The 19,607-nt window shown below is 40.4% G+C and overlaps 4 protein-coding genes across 7 annotated transcripts; 2 read left to right on the top strand and 2 right to left on the bottom strand.

The window, feature by feature from the left end:
- Positions 1 to 52: 52 nt before the first annotated feature.
- On the bottom strand, positions 53 to 6,979 carry cdc45 (CDC45 cell division cycle 45 homolog (S. cerevisiae)). Of its 3 annotated transcripts, none has more exons than XM_036527878.1 (18): positions 6,929 to 6,979; positions 6,717 to 6,776; positions 6,519 to 6,611; positions 6,235 to 6,372; positions 5,472 to 5,625; positions 5,249 to 5,303; positions 5,118 to 5,166; positions 4,936 to 4,997; positions 4,777 to 4,827; positions 4,431 to 4,550; positions 3,869 to 4,000; positions 3,646 to 3,744; positions 3,388 to 3,549; positions 2,342 to 2,480; positions 1,860 to 1,943; positions 1,651 to 1,769; positions 1,269 to 1,345; positions 53 to 117 (listed from the first exon to the last, which is right to left on the bottom strand). In XM_036527878.1, exons 1-18 carry the CDS (start codon positions 6,977 to 6,979, stop codon positions 53 to 55), a joined length of 1,710 nt encoding a protein of 569 aa, XP_036383771.1. The 3 variants fall into 3 exon arrangements, with proteins under 3 accessions (XP_036383771.1, XP_036383770.1, XP_036383772.1); XM_036527877.1 differs by having other exon boundaries at positions 5,249 to 5,307; positions 5,476 to 5,625; XM_036527879.1 differs by lacking the exon at positions 6,235 to 6,372.
- A 415-nt stretch (positions 6,980 to 7,394) lies between these two features.
- ufd1l (ubiquitin recognition factor in ER associated degradation 1) lies at positions 7,395 to 11,993 on the top strand. The gene is made up of 12 exons (XM_036527399.1): positions 7,395 to 7,492; positions 8,018 to 8,150; positions 8,498 to 8,530; positions 8,624 to 8,745; positions 9,090 to 9,220; positions 9,596 to 9,668; positions 9,862 to 9,930; positions 10,167 to 10,235; positions 10,340 to 10,390; positions 10,550 to 10,638; positions 10,753 to 10,834; positions 11,351 to 11,993. Exons 1-12 carry the CDS (start codon positions 7,490 to 7,492, stop codon positions 11,423 to 11,425), a joined length of 930 nt encoding a protein of 309 aa, XP_036383292.1. The 5' UTR covers positions 7,395 to 7,489; the 3' UTR covers positions 11,426 to 11,993.
- A 2,378-nt stretch (positions 11,994 to 14,371) lies between these two features.
- On the top strand, positions 14,372 to 17,887 carry c4h22orf39 (chromosome 4 C22orf39 homolog). Of its 2 annotated transcripts, XM_036527819.1 has the most exons (4): positions 14,372 to 14,407; positions 15,608 to 15,775; positions 16,160 to 16,203; positions 17,484 to 17,887. In XM_036527819.1, the coding sequence occupies exons 1-4, from the start codon at positions 14,381 to 14,383 to the stop codon at positions 17,569 to 17,571; spliced, it is 327 nt and encodes a 108-aa protein (XP_036383712.1). In that variant the 5' UTR covers positions 14,372 to 14,380; the 3' UTR covers positions 17,572 to 17,887. The 2 variants fall into 2 exon arrangements, with proteins under 2 accessions (XP_036383712.1, XP_036383711.1); XM_036527818.1 differs by lacking the exon at positions 17,484 to 17,887 and having other exon boundaries at positions 16,160 to 16,510.
- Positions 17,888 to 17,921: 34 nt separating this feature from the next.
- Positions 17,922 to 19,531, bottom strand: mrpl40 (mitochondrial ribosomal protein L40). Its single transcript, XM_036527732.1, has 4 exons — positions 19,314 to 19,531; positions 19,018 to 19,101; positions 18,709 to 18,864; positions 17,922 to 18,613 (listed from the first exon to the last, which is right to left on the bottom strand). Exons 1-4 carry the CDS (start codon positions 19,370 to 19,372, stop codon positions 18,304 to 18,306), a joined length of 609 nt encoding a protein of 202 aa, XP_036383625.1. The 5' UTR covers positions 19,373 to 19,531; the 3' UTR covers positions 17,922 to 18,303.
- Between the last annotated feature and the right edge of the window lie 76 nt (positions 19,532 to 19,607).

Raw genomic sequence — 19,607 nt, 5'->3', positions numbered from 1 at the left:
TCCCAGGGTGTGTAGTGTGTGATTGAGCTCAGCTGGCAGCAGCTTCTTACCTTCACGACAGCAGAGTAACGAGTGCATCCAGAAACTTGCTCCTGTCCTCCATCTTGAGCTCAATAACTGGGGGGATCAAACACGGTAGTGACAGGTCACATCAATGCTGACCACCAGAATGACCCAGAGATGAAAATAGCACTTTCAAACGATGAATAGATGAATTATCCAGTAGGTTCCACTCAGAGCAGTAACCTGCTTACTGTAAAACCTGTAACGATTCAGACTGCTAAACATTAGGAGTGGGTCCTCTCAAAACACACACGCACACAGTTTGCCTTATACTGGCAACCTGTGTGAAAAATGTAAGCACACCATCTTCTTTGATTTTACTGACCCCAAGCAAGTATGTTTTAAGTGAAAGTAAGAGCATACACAGAAAGTAAAAATGGAGTGTTCAATGTATCCCACTGATGTGGGCTGCTGGTCATAATAAGCCAATGATATAGCCAGTTTCAAACTGTGGATGTAGCTTTAGGCTTGTAATATGCCCTTTTACTGTCTAAGCCACTCAGGAACAGCAGATGTTTCATCTATAGAAGTTAATAATTTGTAGACTAAAATCTTAACTGAACAGTTAAACTTTTAAATCTGGTTGCCTCTTTACATAATAGAAACCCATATATATATATATCCATTCATACAAACACTTGTGAACTGGCCTGGAGGGGTCCATGGATTGTGATTGTTTCCGATAACTTGCTGCCTGATGATTACAGCTTTAACAACAGTATTCCACACAAGGTACTGCTCACTGACAATCACACACAACTCACACACAATGTAAATCCATGATCACCATTTTCCCCATCTATAATATGCTTCTGTTCTGAATGCTTTCTGCTCCCAACAGATCTAAGACCAGTTTTTTTTTTTTTTTTTAGCTTTACTGAGGAGTAGTAAAACACATGCTGCATGAAAAGCGTTGCAATTCTTGCCAAGATGGTATGAATTACATCTGAAGTGTGCATCTTTAGGATGCATGCAAGACATGTGAAGTCTGAAGCTACTCTCAGTAAGGCCAGTGATGGGTGCAGAAGCTCTTCTTCACAGTGGCAATACAAAGACCTTGTCCATCTCACAAGGTTCAATGTGCTGCTCTGGGGGTAGAGTGCCACCTAGTGGCAGCCTTGTCACACATTAAAAAGAAAATGGTTTTGAGGAGTATGGTGCAGCATAAGAGTGAAAGTGCCTGAGAAAAAGGTGGAGCTGCTTACTGGATGTGTCAAAGTGGTCATGCAGCGTCCTGGAGTTGGTGCTCTCAGCGGCCTTCTCAAACGCTCTGCCGAAAAAGCTGGAACACAAACAGGAGAGTTAGGTGGAATGACTGGGTCGCCAAAATTATGTCCAGTGCAGTGGGCTGCTCTTCTCCGATAGGACAGAAACCAGAAATACTACCACTGGAACTTCCCCACAGATTCAACTGTACACCCTGTAAAGCCATATTCATACAGTCTTCCTACTGAAGCATTAATTTCATCCTTAATATACGTATGAGTCCCAAAGAAGGGTGACGAGTTTCAAAAGTCTTTTTAATGCTAGTTTTGAAAAATATCCGGTCACTCTCTCACAGACATACAAGCGTGCACAGGGTCTTACTTCTTTTTGTCTGACGTCTCGGTTTCTGGCGGGATCCCCAGCACGATGACCGTGCCCTTCTCCAAATCCAGTGGTGCTGCCATGATGAGGGGGAGGATCCGGCAGCGCTTGTTTCTGGTCTATAAGCACAGACAAGCTTGGGGTTATCGTGGGCACATGTGCCAAAACGTCCGCATGACAGACACACTTAGGTCAAGCAGGGAACTCACCGAGCGAACAAACGCCTTCAGCAGGTACTTGCAGAGAAGGGTCAGGGACATGGGCTTGGAGAACAATTTCACATCAGGAGTCCCCTGCACAATGTCAAACATGCACTTTCACTTCCATTTCAACTGCTCCAGACTCATTGCTTAGAGCTGCACCTTTAAATGTGCATATTTATTTTACAGCTAAATTTTCACCCGAACAATTTGAGTGGTTTGCTCTACTCTGATCATTACAAGACCGGCATAAAGGATTTCGTAAGGCCAAAATTCTCCCAACATGCCTATGATCATGTTGTGGTCATACTATGAAGCACAAGGCTCCTACCTGAATAAGTTGTATCTTTTCCATGACTTTACAAAGGCATTTTACAGATAAAGATGAGATTCCAGGATTAACTATAATGGTGCAGCAGTGAAACCACTTGGTCATTATTGTTTGTGCTAGTGTTCTACAGAGCTGTACTAACACCACTAAGGGGCCTCACCTCCATGAGGTAGCAGTACAGGAAGGGGCCCTGGGAGAGGATGAGGTTGGTGCAAATGCAGCTGGCAACGGTCTGCTGGATGGCCATCAGTTTCTTTTTGGCCAAGTCAATGCCATGGTGCAATCGGTCCAGGTTACTCCTGCAGAATGTACACACACACGCTGCTCTGAAATGCCCCACTAACAGTTCTGTGTAGCTGGTAACAAGGCAAGGTAAATGGCAAACCTGCCAACACTGGTAATATTACACATGGTCGTCAGTATGACGTCAGTAGAACTTTGATGAAACCTCTTTCTTACCATGAAAAACAAAATACGAACACACAAAATGAGATACTGGTGACAAGCAATATTCACAGGAAGTCAAACAGTGCAGGTACAGTAAATGTAGCTTGGATATAACAAAAAGAAAATGTCCATGTAACCACTAAACTTAACTTCTATTGAACATATTTAGTGTAAACAAAATGATTGCTTTAGGCTAGGACTAGAGTTTGGAAATCTGATCTTAGGCCAGCACTAAAATTAAATTAAATTTTACCTCTATTTGTAGTTCTTAAAAATCAAACCATCCTGGATGGATGTTATTTGTAAGAATGCATTGTACATATTGCTCTTCTTGTTGCTTCTGAGATATGTATTCAATGTATCATTTCATTAACTTGTAAGGCAACTGCAGTTCAAGCACCTTTTTGTGAAGTATGATACCCAAAATCTTCAAAGGAGTGATGAAAATTACAGCTGAAATGTATTATTCACTGGATCAAAGGGACTCTACTTTATCACCTACGAAAACATACTGTATGAACACCACTGACTGAAGTGATTAAAAGTGGTGGAGAATGCAGTACCTCTGCCTAGTGAAATATCCCATCAAGACCCTTGTACTGCCTAGCATGAAGCCTGGACTTACTGGTTATGGACATACCTGTAAGTTCATAGGTTCTGTGGTATAATTTCAAATAATCTGCAAATCACCTATGATAGCTGCCAAATAAACAGATCAATAACTATTATAACAACCTTTTCATCCCCCCTGCCCTGTACCTGGAGAGGCAGTCCAGGGCCTTGATGAAGTTGTCACTGCCGTTCTCGTCCTTCTCTACGTTCTCCAGCAGGGCAGCGGCACCATGCACCACATCGCTGGCAAGGAACTTGTTCTTGAAGCCAAAGTGCACACTGAATGTCTGGATGCGGATGTCCTTCATGCTGTGAAATAGCATGGGGAATGCATTCATTGCTGGTGACATCCACTGCTGGTAAAACCAATAACCCAGGCACGGAGAATGCAATTGAGGCTGTTACCCGTATTTGTTTGAAGATTCCTCTATGACGTCCCGCAAGTTCTCCTTGATAGACATGTCCATGGAGTTGAACTTCTGCCTCACCTGCTTGAGGGGAAGGCTGGAAATAGCAACACGTTACCTGAAGTAACCATTCACTGTAACCACTGGCATCATATTACATATAATGCAGTATGAAGTTAGATGAACATAATGTATGGAATAGCCAGTTGGTGAAGACACACCCCATATCAGCAAGGAACTCCTGCAGCTTCTTCTGCCCATTCATAGACCACAGTTTGAAGCTGGAGGAGGTGTAGCAGGAGTTACAGATGCTCTCATACAGAGACCAGTGCTGATAGAGAGCCAGGCGGAGACTGGGCAAAAGAGTCAAGGAAACCAACAGCACGTCTTCCACATTTAAAGCTCAGGTCAATGCAATGTGGCACGTGATTCAGCCTCTTACTGTCAATAAAAGTTTAAATCTATACTGTACCAGGAAATAGAAACTGTTTATTTTAAAAATACTTTTGCTGACTAATCGGTCACTTCACAACCTCAATTTATCATCAGCTTCAACAGTCAGATTTCTGCCGCAAAATCTGGAGGTGAAAAACCACCAGAGAATCAGGGTCAATGCAGCCTAGGAGGGAATGGTTTGCAGAACCGTACCAATTTAGATTCTTGAACTGGAAATGACCAACGGCAACTGATTACATTGAGCAAATTGACAAAACTGAAGAAACAGAGAGAAGGGGAAAAATGCAGGCAGGGTTTGGCATTTTCACTAACAGCCAGGAAGGATACTCGTACTCAAAGGAGACCCTCATGCAGTCAATGGAAAGGGAGTTCTCCTCATCTTCGTTGCGGTGATTGTGCCGCGATACATGACGCTGCAGCGTGGCCACATCAGTCACGTACTTCATGCTGTGGGACAGGCGGCCGTTGCAACACAACATCGATCATCAGCATCATTGTTGCTCATAACAAGACACTACCTTCAATGAAAGTGTCATATTGATCCCCAGCCCCCCCACATAATGTTCGATCCAAACACGTACTACCATTATTTGTTGTGTCTTAATTTCTTTTTGTGAAATAATGCACCTTTGAGGGGTTTAAGATAAATAAAGGTTAAATAAATATGACTCACTGAGTGATTTTATCATGGATCCACTGATCTGTCAGCCCAATAATGGCCCACCTGTCAAGACAAAAATCACAACCTAAAGCCACACAACTGAGTAGCTTATGACACTTCACAACTCATTCACCTATATATAAACAAATTAAATTCACAAAATTCACCTACCATAGCATGTCTTTGGTATCCTTTGTCATGACCCATGCAAGCTCAAACATCACCATGGCAGACTAGAATATTGACCAGAAAAATAAAGTCTCAAGAAAAAACCTCTTTACAATCCTCCCATCCCTCAGTCTGTATTAACAGAGCGAATAACTCCATAGCATTTAAAAACTGATGATACTCACCGAAGTTCCATGATATTCGTATTGCTCATAGTCGAACAAGATTTCCCTTCTGTATATAAAAGACAGATTCAGTCACAAAGCACATTAAACTTTATACAGATATAACCTTTACTGTAAGTTCAGACATGTACCTTCGTGCTTCCCACTCTCGCTTTGCCCTCTGCCGCTCTATCCTCCTCTCCAGAGCTCCCTGTGACAGAGACGAGCACATACGTTTAACCACGATGCCACTTTACCAAAAACCCAACTATGCATCCTCATCTCAGTGATAAATACCAAATAACACAGACAAAATGACCTCCTCTGTCTGACAGGCACCCGGATGGAATTGAACATGGGGCATGGAACGAACACCTGCCTCATCAAAACGCCTCCGTTTCCCAGAAGGCTCTGAGCCGCCATCACTCTCATTTCCTGAGTCCTCTCCGTCCTCTTCTTCATCATCTCTGAAGATGTCATCATAGGCAGGGACATTCAGGTCATCATCCTGCTTGATGAGCAGCTTTATCTGTGAGGGAAGGGAAGGGCCAGTTGTTTCAGTCAACTTACCGGGGTTTACACCTCTAGAAAAAGAGGTTCCTGCACATTTACCATTTGAAAATTCCAGACCTCATCTTACAAGCCTGTTCATTGTTTTTTTTTTTTTTGTCTTGTGGCTTGGAAGCATAGGCTACAAATCATATGTTCATTTAAGAAAATATTAAGCCCAAAGATCTGTGTTAGATGTTTAGGTTGTAATGCCCCCCTTTCTAGCCTGAATCCCCCTTCCAGCCTGTTTTCCTCAGCACCCACTGAAGGCCACATACAAACCTCCTAACAAACCCTACAGCATATGACTAATTTGCTACAAACCCACAAATCAATATTGGTGTTAGTTGCCTCCTAGGATAATGTGAATAAAAATTGTGAAATGGTATTTAACCTGTGATCATACACACAAATGTCTTCCCCAACTTCTCCACGTCTGAAACGTATCAATATTGTTCCAGATTTTCAGGACCTGTGCAGGAACCCCGAGGCGATATAGCATAGAACTGTGTGCAGAATGTCACAATCTCCTATTGTCTATGCCATGGAAACAAATCTAGACGTCTGTTCTAACTCTTCTGGCTCATACCTGTGTGTCATTATAAACGTTGACCACGTCTACGGGTCGGTGTGTGTCGCACATAAAGAAGATCGAGTCTTCCTCAGGTTGCAGCGTCTCCAGGAGGTCAACGTTGGCCCCACAGTTAATCAACACAAAATAACGGAACTATGGGAAAATTAAATAAAACAGCAGACAGTTTTAACATCATAAACAACGGTCTGGTTACACAAGTAAAAACAATGCCGCTTTCAAGTGATACAACAGAACAAGCACGTCCCCTAAACAGCGAACTTGCCATGGTCCGACAGTACCTGCTCCTTGTGCTCCAGGAAAGCAGTTTCCAGCTCCTGCCATCCTGTCACCGGCACCAGGGTGTACTGAACTTGATCGCAGTGGAACAAGGCCTACGGATTTCAGGTGTAATTGTCCAGTAAGGATGATGAACACTAAACCCATTGAGAATGTATTAGCTAGTGTCGATATAACGATACTGCTAGCTAATAACTTACCTGTAATATTTTGCAAGCACAAAGGGCATCGATATCCGATGATACCAGGAGAGCAACCCTCTAGAAATAAGGCACATCAGCAAGATTAAACAACAGAACAGAAGTGTCAGGAGATAATGGCTAAAATAGGTAACTTAACCAACTAACGTTAGCTGTTTAAAGCGAAATCTAGCCTTAGTAGATTGGCTAATAAGGAACATAAAAAGTCTCACCTGGTTAACAACAACATCATAAAATTCTTTCCGAATATCTGTTACAAACATTTCTGTATAAATTATTTTCACTTTGGCTCACTTAAAAGTGACTTAAATAGCTAGCAGCCAGCTTACATAAAAACAAAAGAATAAAAACGCGCTACCAACTTTGCACCTTCCTTGTTAAAACTCTGGCGCCAAAATCACAAATCTTGACATTGGCTCGTTCCGGACAAAACTTGCCAATTGGGAATCGCTTTAAAACATAAATTTGTCAAAATTGGCCTATCACAGTCCAAGTCAGGTCGTACTCATCCAATGGTATACATGTCAGTGTTTCACGGATAACACAAAAGCAAACACTTAAACCAATCGTGATTCACGGGGAAGTCCTGTTTGATTGGACAGGGGTTTACTGTCGCTACGCTATGATTGGTTTTCGTAGTTACGTTTGCCTATTCGTCATTTCCCTTTATATGCACAAGTACTTCCTGGTGACAGAAGAGATCGCAAACAAGGATAGCTCAAACCGTCTTATACAGTGTTGTAACAATAAACGTAAATAATAAAACTCTAAGCATGGTAAGTGCGCAGTTTTTACCAACAGTGTAATTGTACAGAGACTGTAACAGTGATTCCCAGAACTGTCGCGAAGCATTGATACAGTCCAAAGATGCACAGTCACTGTTCGAGAATAACTGAGAAAAAACAAACGGCTTCGGTGAATAGCTAACTGGCTAATCATGCAGATAGCTTGCAAGTAAGCAAATTAAAGAACACCAATGATACCATTGATCTGGTAGCTAGATTGTCAATTAGCTTTATCATGTGCGGCTTCTGTCTGCATTGATTGGGGTTGAGTAGCTAGCCGTCTAGTTACTCTGCCAATGTAAGTTAGCTGGTTAGTCTTGTCTAAACAGCTTGCTTTGTTTTGGTACATTGTCCCATCAAAATGTGAGGCCCATTTCCTGGCTAGTTTAGCTGAAATTACTGGCGGATAAATTTGGTGCTAAGTTAGCTAGATAAACAGGTAAGTAGGTAACTTTGTTAACGCTGACAATTTCGGAAGCAATTTTGGTGATTGCAGTACATTTGTTTTCATTTCAGTTTTCCTTCAACATGTTTGATCACCCAATCCCACGAGCTTTCCAAAACCGTTTCTCCACACAATATCGCTGCTACTCTGTGTCCATGCTGGCGGGACCCAACGACCGATCTGACGTGGAGAAAGGAGGAAAAAGTAATGCTGCTGTGTCGCATTGACGTGTTCTCTCATACATAAAGATTCAGTGTTCTCAGTGTATGCATAAGAAACGCCATTTATGTGTATAAATTTAAACCGTGAGACCAGTCTGTATTTATTGGCTGAGATGTTTAATCTGCATAGAGTGCAAGATCGAATCATCTGGTAAATTGACGGTAATGTTGATTTGTGTTTGAATCACTGCGCGAATGTTTTTTTTTTTTTTTTTTATCGTCCATGCTGTAGTTCTGCCAACAGTGGCGCCGCATTCAGGAGAACGGTCTGTATTGCAGTTGTGTTCATGCGTGTAATATGCCTTCAATACATTTTTTTTTCCATTTCAGTTATTATGCCTCCGTATGCACTTGATCAACTCAGTAAGTATACAAATAAATGTTTTCATTCTATAATGATAAAAAACAAATAAACTCAAAAACCAAAATGACATGATGTCACCCTTTCTTTTGCAGGTCGTCTTAACATCACATATCCGATGTTGTTTAAGCTGACCAATAAGAACTCGGATCGCATGACACACTGTGGTGTATTGGAGTTTGTTGCCGATGAAGGAATTTGTTACTTGCCTCACTGGGTGAGCAGCATAGTTTCATTGCATAGGGAGAATAAGCAGAGTTTTCAGGGATGGAAAGCTTAGAAAGGCTTGTGACGTTATTGGGGTCTACTGTACTACTGTACACTCTTGACACTTTTTCTGCTGTTGTACAACTCCAGGCATATATTATGAGCTCATATTTATTATAAGCCTATGATCTTTTGATACTTCTAGTATGGCAGAAAACAAATGTGGTCTGAGATGCTACATTTAATTTTTCATGGTTCGTTTACAAGGCTGTGGTTGTTCTAATGCAGCAGATAATGTCATGTATACACGCCTATATTTGAAAGTGACACATCTCTTTACTTTGTCCCTGCTAGATGATGCAAAACCTGCTACTGGAGGAGGGAGGGCTGGTGCAGGTGGAAAGTGTTAACCTCATGGTGGCCACATACTCTAAATTCCAGCCCCAGAGCCCAGATTTCTTGGACATCACCAACCCCAAAGCAGTGTATCCTTTTTTATCTTTTAAATAATAGCATGTCAGATACTTCTATCCAAAACAACTTACATAGCTTGCATTCTACATGTTAGACACATATCCATTTATAGTATACAGCTGATCTTTTGCAGAAGCAATTCAGGTTAAGTCTAACAGCGGTGCCACATCTGGAATGTCAACCTCCATGTCTCCAGCCACCACACTACCCTGTTACTTCATGATGAAAATATACCAGCTCACTGTTGAGTTAGAATTTTCTTCATATCAAACATCTGTAAACACACATTCATACTTACTTTATTGTACTTTATACATAAGTACATTTGCACATATGTGTACTTGTTTATTTATGTCAGAAATTATTCCATAATTGCGCCTGTCTAGACTGGAAAATGCCTTGAGAAACTTTGCCTGTCTGACCACCGGGGATGTCATTGCTATAAACTACAACGAAAAGGTATTAGTAACTGTTTCCTATAGGATTTTGGGGGATGAACAATTGTCAGGAACAGACAAGGGAAAATATTACTTATAAAAATTGTAAGGTATAGGTGCCAGGCTGAAATCAATTGATTTTACATCAAACATTAACTGGCCTTGTCACTTGGCACCTATAAAAACATAACTTTGTGTGTCTATTCTTATTCCAGATCTATGAGCTGAGAGTTATGGAGACCAAGCCAGACAAGGCAGTGTCCATCATTGAGTGTGATATGAATGTAAGACCACTTGTCACTTGCCTCAGATGTATGTGTAGTGTGTATTTGTAAGAAGAATCCATGTAAGAGGAGATGGGTTATTCAGAAAAACACAGTTAAAAAGTTACGGAGACCTAACTTGTTCTGCTTACAATGGTGTGCCAAATAATCAAGGGGAAATCTATACAACGTGCAAGTGATCCCGCTTTATACTTGTTACCATTTTTTGACTGTTATTGAATCATGTTTTTGTTTAGGTGGACTTTGATGCACCACTAGGTTACAAGGAACCAGAGAGACGCTCACAGCATCATGAAGAGCCAACAGTATGTTGTCTGCGTTCCCAAGATGTCACAGTTTATCACAATATTCCTTTCACTAAGCTGTTACTTGAATTTCCATGGAACAATTATCCTTATTATATCTGTAGGAGGAAGAGGGTGACACTAGCAGTTATGCTGAAATGGATGTTGGATTCAGAGTAAGTTTATTTTTTAAAAGATATCCATGTCTTTTCAGTGTAGAAATATCAAGTATGTTTTCTTAATCTTTAGAAACAAAACTACGCTCACAGATTCACAATGAATCCTGACCTTGACTTCATTCAGTTTCCTGAGGTTTTCATTTTTCTCCTGTCCAGGCATTCACTGGCTCAGGAAACCGTCTAGACGGCAAGAAGAAAGGCGTAGAGCCCAGCCCAGCTCCTATTGATCCAAGTGATATCAAAAGGTGAGGAAACAGTTGAGGCCAAGATGGCCAGTCTATTCCGCCTGCATTTGTGTATCACATTCATGTGTTGAGGTGACTTTTATGATGCATTGTGTGCCCTGATTTTCTCTGCAGAGGGATTCCAAACTATGACTACAAAATTGGGAGGATAACTTTCATTAGAAACTCAAGACCTCAGCCCAAGAAAACAGATGATGTAAGTGTGAGTGATCCATGAGGGAACACAAGCAGAAGCCAGAGAACCAGGAAGCATTCAGTAATTCATTTACCAGTGGACCATTCTGTTCATTCAAAATCATTCCATTTATTAGATTTATTCAAGTGCTAGCACACCTAAATCAATTTGTCAGCTAATAAGCAAAACCTTTATTAGTTGAAATAGATTTGCTGGTGATGGCAGAATATATCAAATACACAGCTGGGAGAATGTGACAGTAGCGATGTTAGATGTTTTGTTGGCTTAGCAGTTAATGATACATGAAAGGAATATAGTCTTAAGCACATCTGTATGTGCTCAATGAAGGGTTAAGGTGTATAATGATGCAATGAGTAAATTAAAAAAAAAAAGATGTGACTAAAATGTTTAGAGTTTTCATCAACTAAAGCTGAGAATGGTGAAATGATTAAATTGTGACTAAAGACTAATGTGGATTCTTGTCAAGAGACTAAAAAAAAGTAAAATATCCAACTTTTGTTGAATGCTTATTTGCAGGAGGATGCTATGAGCCGTTTTATTGCCTTCTCCGGGGAGGGACAGTCGCTACGCAAGAAGGGAAGAAAACCCTAGAGGACCTGATCTGTGAATTGTGGAGAGACTGACAGCAGACTTTCCAACTGAAATAGCCCCATGGAATAACAAAACCAAATTCCAAATAGAATCTCACAGCACAGTTTTGACAATTACATTTTCTTTCTTCCATAGTTGGGAAGCATCTTTGTTTTTTTCTTTGGTTTGTTTTGTTTTAGCATTCATTTATATAACAGCATATACTTCAAGGCAATTGATTCCCTTTTGGTGAATGATTGAATTTTTTAAAAGGTTTCCATGGGTAAGGTGGTTTGAACTTCTTTTCTTTATAAAGGTAATATTGAGTGAGGAAGGAAAGACCTTGAAAGAACAACCCTTTGGTTTTTTGTGTTATTTATCAAGGCTATTTCATAGCACCAGATACTGAAATGAGAAAAGTGTACCATTTGATTATTTATATAAAATAAAATAAATGAGTACTTTGGGTAAACTAGAATTTCTGTGCTTTTGTGCTAGGCAGTTCAATGTCATAGAAGATATAAATAATTTGCAGTTGGGACCAGGTTAATTGTGATTGCATGTATATGAGTGACAGATTTCAGCTTTTCCCCCCACATGTCATCAGTCATTTCTGAAAACCTGAAGAAAATACAATGCAGATGTGAGGTTGAATGTAATTAACAGGTTAAACAAAGGTATATTGCCTAAAGTTGCCATATATTATCATCCAAGTTTGGTTGTGACTCATGGAATTGAGAGCCATCTCCTCCAACTGATAAGAAGAAAGAAATAAATGATTCCTTTCAAATATAATTCTGGAACAGAAAGTCTTCAGCCTGATATATATCTTAAAGTCCAATGATTTTTTTTTTTGGTTTAGACTCAGTTTTCCAGTGTTTCAGACTGCCTTCTGCTAGCACTTCTCTGAAGCTGTTGTTTATGGTATCTGAAGATCTCTATGAATTTTCCTGTCATTGCACTATAGCTCCATTTTCCAGGTGAGTGTCCTAAGCATGGGACTTCATGGCTGATAGGAACAGGCTGTGGGTGTTTGAGGGGGGGTAGTTAATGTCATAATTATTTTACAGCTTTAAATTAGATTTCAAATCAGTAATAAAAAATATCCATTTTGAAGTATGCGTTATCAGGGATCATGTTAGTATGGAAGAGAGGGGTCATAATAGGTGCATGTACGTGTACACAAAATGCTAGGCAGTGAGGTAGGTCTTTCATGGCAAAGTCTGTGGGAAGAGTTATTGGTTATATTCAAAGCTTGGTCTAAACTGGTTTCATTTTTATTTTTATGCCTTGTTCAGAGTTACCCTCATAATTATAGTACTTCCTCCAAGCATAGCCATTGTTTGCATGCAGGAGCATATCCTGTTTTGGCAGAACCAAAACCTGAATGAAGTGTCATGTTTTGTTCTTAGCTCCTGGGGCAGTTAATATTCTTTTGAATGCCACCACCTTTTCAGTTATCAGCTGCGTTGGCCATCCCCATCAGCTTCAGGGTACCATCGCAAACCTGTCTAGTAGTATGCAAGTTTCAATGAAAATATGAACAGCAAAGGGAAGCCAAGGAAGGAAACTTTGCAATTTAAGAGGAAGGGAGACCTGTTACTTAAAATTATTTTCATCTAAGTGATTGGCTAAGATGGATATGAATGAGAGGATCCAAAATGTGAAAGCAGAGAGAAAACAAGCTGATCCAACATAGATGTGGGCATTTTCATAGAGAAAGGAGGTAAAGTACAGTACCTCTTGCATTTACCTAAAAGTTCCAGAAATGTTTGCCTGAAGAAAAAGGGATGTCACTTTAGTGTGAGTTCCATCTTTGAATCAGCCACTGAGCAATATAGTTTTGAAAAAAATTGCAGGCAGCAAGCTTCCATTTAATGTGATTGTATGTGACTATTTGCAGGGAACATATTCTGATTTGAGGTCTGTCCTGCTACATGTTACATCAGGGATAAAAATTAAATTTACATCAGAATGGTCAAGTACAATAGATTGCATTTTTGGAAAAGGCATTTTAGACTTCATACCAGCTATTGTGCTGTATCTTCCTGTGCCATGGCTCTTGTCAAAAGTAAGGGCAAATGATGCCTGCGTTAACATTTCTAAAAAAAATGCACATTTTACTGAGGAAATATATGGATGAACCCACAAATGCAGTTTTATAATTGTTATACACCAGTATTTAACAACTTTAATTGATGCCGCTGAATCAGAACATCTGGGGTGATAATTAAACAATTGATAGTTGATGATTAAACAATTGGTGACTTAAAAAGTGACATTTACTGGCACTGTCCAGATGGGAGGTGGAAATGCATGATGAGAATCCTTTTGTACAAAACTGAATAAAAGGAGAATTAAAAAATTTCTAGCATTTGACTTCATTTTGCACAAGTTGAAACTTCAATGGTCAATGTAAGGTCAACCAGTTTTGTTTTCCGATCAGCTCTCACTCATTTAGATTGTTCTAAGTTGTCAACTGAATACTGATCTGCATCTCATGTCTCATTTATCTCTTGTGTAACCAGTAAAAAGTCTGTTGTTGGAGTTGTGTTTTTTCAGTGCGTTTTGAAATATGTGGCTTTTAATATGCATGGATAGCTTGACTCAGTGAATTAAGCTTAAATGGTTGCTTAACTCATTTTGTGTAACGATTACACTAAAAATGTTGGTGACGTTTTAGAAGAGCGAAAGACTACCGACAGAAAAAGACGTGTAACAAGCAGCGTTTAGATTTGATAACCTGCTAGTTTGTTTTCATCTGAAACTATTTGCCACGAGTATTAATAATTTGCCTTGCTTTCGCTATTAGACGCGATAATTAATTCACATTTCACATCTGCGAAATCGATGGACAGAAAGAGATAGGCGAAAGGGAAAAATCTGATTGGCAGCCGTGGGCGGGACTTGCAACAGCAAAATAGTAATTGATTGGCTACTGCAAGGCTGCTTTGTTTGCATCGTTTTCCTGTCGAAATGGCAGGCGGAGAGGCATTGTGGAGGGTAAGAGGTGCACATTTCGCCTATAAATATCGCAATGATTAAGCCAGACAATTGTGGACTGTAGTGGCAGTATTTAACAGAGGAGATCAATTGCAGTTAACTAAATTAATATCAATAACACATAAACGCTGTGTTATAACTAGGCAGCTTGTTAGCTGCCTAGCTAACGAGCTACCGGTTGGTACTTAATGTCATGTTTTGAACGCAAGTTAGCTGAAAGAGTAACACATGTGGCTTGCTAATATAATGAACAGTGATGATAATATTAACTAATATGTGCATGTATTTGTTGAATTTCGTGAGGCAGCTGCTAACTTAGGTAGGTTAGCTAAATGTCAGCGGACCAGTTGCTACTAAAATACGTAACGTTAGCTACTGAAATTAAGGAAAGCCAGCTGGGGTTAGCTGTAGGTGCCAGATATAGGTGCTCGGCTTAGTCTTTCCAAAAGAAGTAGCGTACTAGTAATCAAATGATCACATCTATAAGCCATCATATAAGCATCATTTACTTATGGTTGTGGCAAAATATAGCCAGAAGCAAGAAGCAGCGGTATTGCATTTTTTTCTTCAGTGGTAGACGGCTCTGGCTGGGCTTGATTTCATATCCATGGCAAACAATGATTACTCGGCTGATGCGTCTTGTATCAAGGACACAGCAGTGTTCTGAGCTCTTCAAAGCGGGAAGTCGCCAGATTCCCCACCAAAATCTACGTTTTGTTTAAGGTCGTTACGATGTATGATTAAGATCACCCAGGGTTAACACTAGAATTTTCTTTATTTCCTACATTTCTGGACAGTCATAGAAAAGTAAAGTGTTTCGAAAAACTGGAAAAAGCATGTCACATATCAGTTGATCTCTGGCAACACTAGAAATTAGTGTCCAGTGATGAATATGAACCCCCAGATAACATGAAAGTCGATGTGTGTTTGGGGCAGAGGTTCAAGACTCACAGGTATTTGCAAAGCTTTAGTTGCAAAAGTGGGTATGAAATGAATCACATTTTATTTCTGATTTCATTGAAACAAAAGGTGTACTTTTGTTCAGCACTCAGCATTGCTGCATGTTTTTGTAATTCTCACTGTAAGACGTGTCTGCTAAATGGCAGCACTTTTCACTGGCAACTATGCCGAAAAACAAATTGCAGTACTAGGCAAAGTAGAAGCGTTGCATTAAATTTGTATCTGTTTGATTGTCCACAGCCACCTCGATCCTGTGATGACTATTGGAGTGAGTTCAGACTCTGTAAAAGCTTGTGGAATCGTTTTCACCACTACTACGCTTTTGGCAAAACTCCCACATGCCAGCAGTGGAAGGATGACTACTACACTTGTCGTGAGTGGGAAAAAAGTCACAGCACTGAGACTAAGGTAAACCCAAAAAAAAAGACACATCATGTGACCTCTACTTGCTAAACGTTTTGAGGTCATTTTAATTGGTTAGCCTCAGAGACTGCTGTGCTGCTTTTATCTAAATACGATGAACTGTGGTATGTGTTTATATTATTGACATTATCGACATTGTCCAACAAATATTAGGATACAAAAAATACTGAGCATGTAGACTAGCGATACTTAATCTTTGTCCTGTAAGGTTAATTGAAATCAGAAGGCTTTCCAGCTCATAATAAGGAAGCAGTATTATGTTGCCATGTATGTGGCTGAATTGAATATGCTAGGCTTTTAGGACCAAGACTGAGTTTTACAGTTGCAATGCTTTCATTATTCACTTTCTTGATTGCTCCCTATTACCAGGAGTCGCTCCAGCAGAGTGAAAGAGCCCGAGTGGCAGAACAAAGGAAGTTTTCTCCAGTATGGGAACTCCGAACAAAACCCCCAGAAGACTGGCACCTGCCCCTTCCCCAGGACAAGCGCCAGGATTCTTGAAATCATAGGACAGTCTTGACAAATCTGCAGCCATCTCAAGCTCTTTTATGCCAAACCACTGACTACGTTTCAAGTGGTTATTTAACCAAAAAAGGCTCATTAAAGGCAACTGTGGGTGCCCTTTACCTTGCCCCACCTTGGCTTTGTGTGATTTTGCTCATACTCAATGTGCAAAATTTTTCCCTTGCACATTTTCAGGACAGTCTTAGAACAGTTACAAAAGCAACAAGTTTTGCATGTTGAGCTTTAGTGTGAACTGGGGTCCTAGTCTCTAGATCTTTCATTTTGCAGGATCTTTGCCTTTTTCACTGTTTCACGAGACACCTTATGTACAGTATGTTATACATACATCAAGAGAAACAATAAAAAACTTTAATTCTTATGCCTGCTTTTCTGGGACAGACCATCACAATTCATTATTTGATGTGAACAGAACAGATAAACAGACTTTCACATGTGGACAGTAAAGACAACATATTGAAAAGTCTTGAACAGTTGTTCTGAATCCCATAAACAGTTAAACCTGCTTTCTATATTAAACCCTTAACAAAGATGAATTTGCAACCAGAGCCTTGCACCATTGTGTAGCAATTTTTACAAATACCAGCATCTTTAGATGCAATGACAATTCAAGGGTACACAAAATGGCTTGAACACATCTTGGCCAAAGAAATATAATGGATTTCACATCTGCGAAATCGATGGACAGAAAGAGAAAGGCGAAAGGGAAAAATCTGATTGGCAGCCGTGGGCGGGACTTGCAACAGCAAAATAGTAATTGATTGGCTACTGCAAGGCTGCTTTGTTTGCATCGTTTTCCTGTCGAAATGGCAGGCGGAGAGGCATTGTGGAGGGTAAGAGGTGCACATTTCGCCTATAAATATCGCAATGATTAAGCCAGACAATTGTGGACTGTAGTGGCAGTATTTAACAGAGGAGATCAATTGCAGTTAACTAAATTAATATCAATAACACATAAACGCTGTGTTATAACTAGGCAGCTTGTTAGCTGCCTAGCTAACGAGCTACCGGTTGGTACTTAATGTCATGTTTTGAACGCAAGTTAGCTGAAAGAGTAACACATGTGGCTTGCTAATATAATGAACAGTGATGATAATATTAACTAATATGTGCATGTATTTGTTGAATTTCGTGAGGCAGCTGCTAAAAGAGCCCGAGTGGCAGAACAAAGGAAGTTTTCTCCAGTATGGGAACTCCGAACAAAACCCCCAGAAGACTGGCACCTGCCCCTTCCCCAGGACAAGCGCCAGGATTCTTGAAATCATAGGACAGTCTTGACAAATCTGCAGCCATCTCAAGCTCTTTTATGCCAAACCACTGACTACGTTTCAAGTGGTTATTTAACCAAAAAAGGCTCATTAAAGGCAACTGTGGGTGCCCTTTACCTTGCCCCACCTTGGCTTTGTGTGATTTTGCTCATACTCAATGTGCAAAATTTTTCCCTTGCACATTTTCAGGACAGTCTTAGAACAGTTACAAAAGCAACAAGTTTTGCGTGTTGAGCTTTAGTGTGAACTGGGGTCCTAGTCTCTAGATCTTTCATTTTGCAGGATCTTTGCCTTTTTCACTGTTTCACGAGACACCTTATGTACAGTATGTTATACATACATCAAGAGAAACAATAAAAAACTTTAATTCTTATGCCTGCTTTTCTGGGACAGACCATCACAATTCATTATTTGATGTGAACAGAACAGATAAACAGACTTTCACATGTGGACAGTAAAGACAACATATTGAAAAGTCTTGAACAGTTGTTCTGAATCCCATAAACAGTTAAACCTGCTTTCTATATTAAACCCTTAACAAAGATGAATTTGCAACCAGAGCCTTGCACCATTGTGTAGCAATTTTTACAAATACCAGCATCTTTAGATGCAATGACAATTCAAGGGTACACAAAATGGCTTGAACACATCTTGGCCAAAGAAATATAATGGAATTTTCAACTGGCTCATGACAGCATCAGCTTTCTTGTTCCGTTTCAGCTACTACTGGGTGTAGACTTTGGTGACATCATTGTATTTTCCATCTGGTGCCTGATAGTTGACTATTGGAGGAGTGTAGCTAGGCCCATGGTGGTGGAAGGGCAAGAGTTCTGGGTCACGCTTGAGAGCAGCCTGATACAACTCCTCTGACTCCAGCCTCAGCTCTTCCAGAGCCTCCCTCTGAGCCTCCAGAGCCTCACTGATGGCCTCCATCTCTGCCTTGTGTTGAGACTGCTTGTACCGTGACCATTCCTTCAGCAGCAGGGCCCTGCGCTCACTTTCCTCAAATGGTAGCTGTGCAGGGGTGCGCATCCTAAAACAAAAAGAAAAGACGGTATATGCATAACTGATGGACGATGTTATGGACAGTGGTGTGACATTGTATGACCATGTGGAAGCAACGTTTACCTGATCTCATCAAGGTATTTCACAGGGGTGATGAAATCTTCGATAGGTATGAGTTCTGGTGGGACTTTCTCCAGTTTCCTGAGTTTCTTCTTCAGACGCTCCCTTGCTATCTGCTCTCGCTTCGGGTCAACTTTCTTCTTCTTTTTGGGCTCAGCTCTGTTTATGCATAGAGAGGGGGAAAAAGAAGAGTTGGTATGACAAAGACAGTTGAGCACCTGTCACAGATTTGCCGTAGTTTCATATTCCAATGTGGTCTTGCGAACATTTTCCACCTCATTAGTGGGGGAACATGCGTTTTTCGCAACTAACCTTACGGGGGGTGATGTCTTCACTGCCAGCACTGATGGAAACCAGTGACTGTGTCTGAGGTGAGCATCAAATCCTGTCAACGGGCTACACGAAACAATGCAGATATTGAAATAACATCAGTTTGTGCACATGGCAACGAATTTACATGTACTGGCTTTTGACTCCCCATTTCGGTCAAACGAAATTCGAAGTATCTGCGTACCAGTGTCTTATCATTTCTATGAATAGCTTGGCTAACAACAACAAATAATTTACAGCTAGCGCCACAATTTTCGTTTGTGCCAATATTGACTTACCATGGCGTACATTGTCTGGAGAATAACTTCGTTACCGTGCGTGACACAAGGGCGGACATGTTTGACTTTATAACAGTAGCTAGCAAGTTGTTTTTAGACCCAGTTTAGTTCTATATAAACTTTTCACGTTCAAAAATGTCTTTAATCGAATCCGAAAATTTTGAGTCCTTTTGTCCTCTTCATCGCGTTCACTCTTCAAGTTATACCCTTGTGTCACATTCGACCTAATCCGACTGAAAACAACATGCGCTACATTGGGTTCCTCACGGCAGTAATTATGGGACAAACTTCAAT

Source organism: Megalops cyprinoides, chromosome 4, assembly GCF_013368585.1.
Source record: "Megalops cyprinoides isolate fMegCyp1 chromosome 4, fMegCyp1.pri, whole genome shotgun sequence".
In the NCBI taxonomy this organism is placed as follows: domain Eukaryota; kingdom Metazoa; phylum Chordata; class Actinopteri; order Elopiformes; family Megalopidae; genus Megalops; species Megalops cyprinoides.
The sequence above is the reverse complement of the archived record's forward strand: the minus strand, read 5'-3'. Positions and strand labels throughout refer to the sequence as shown.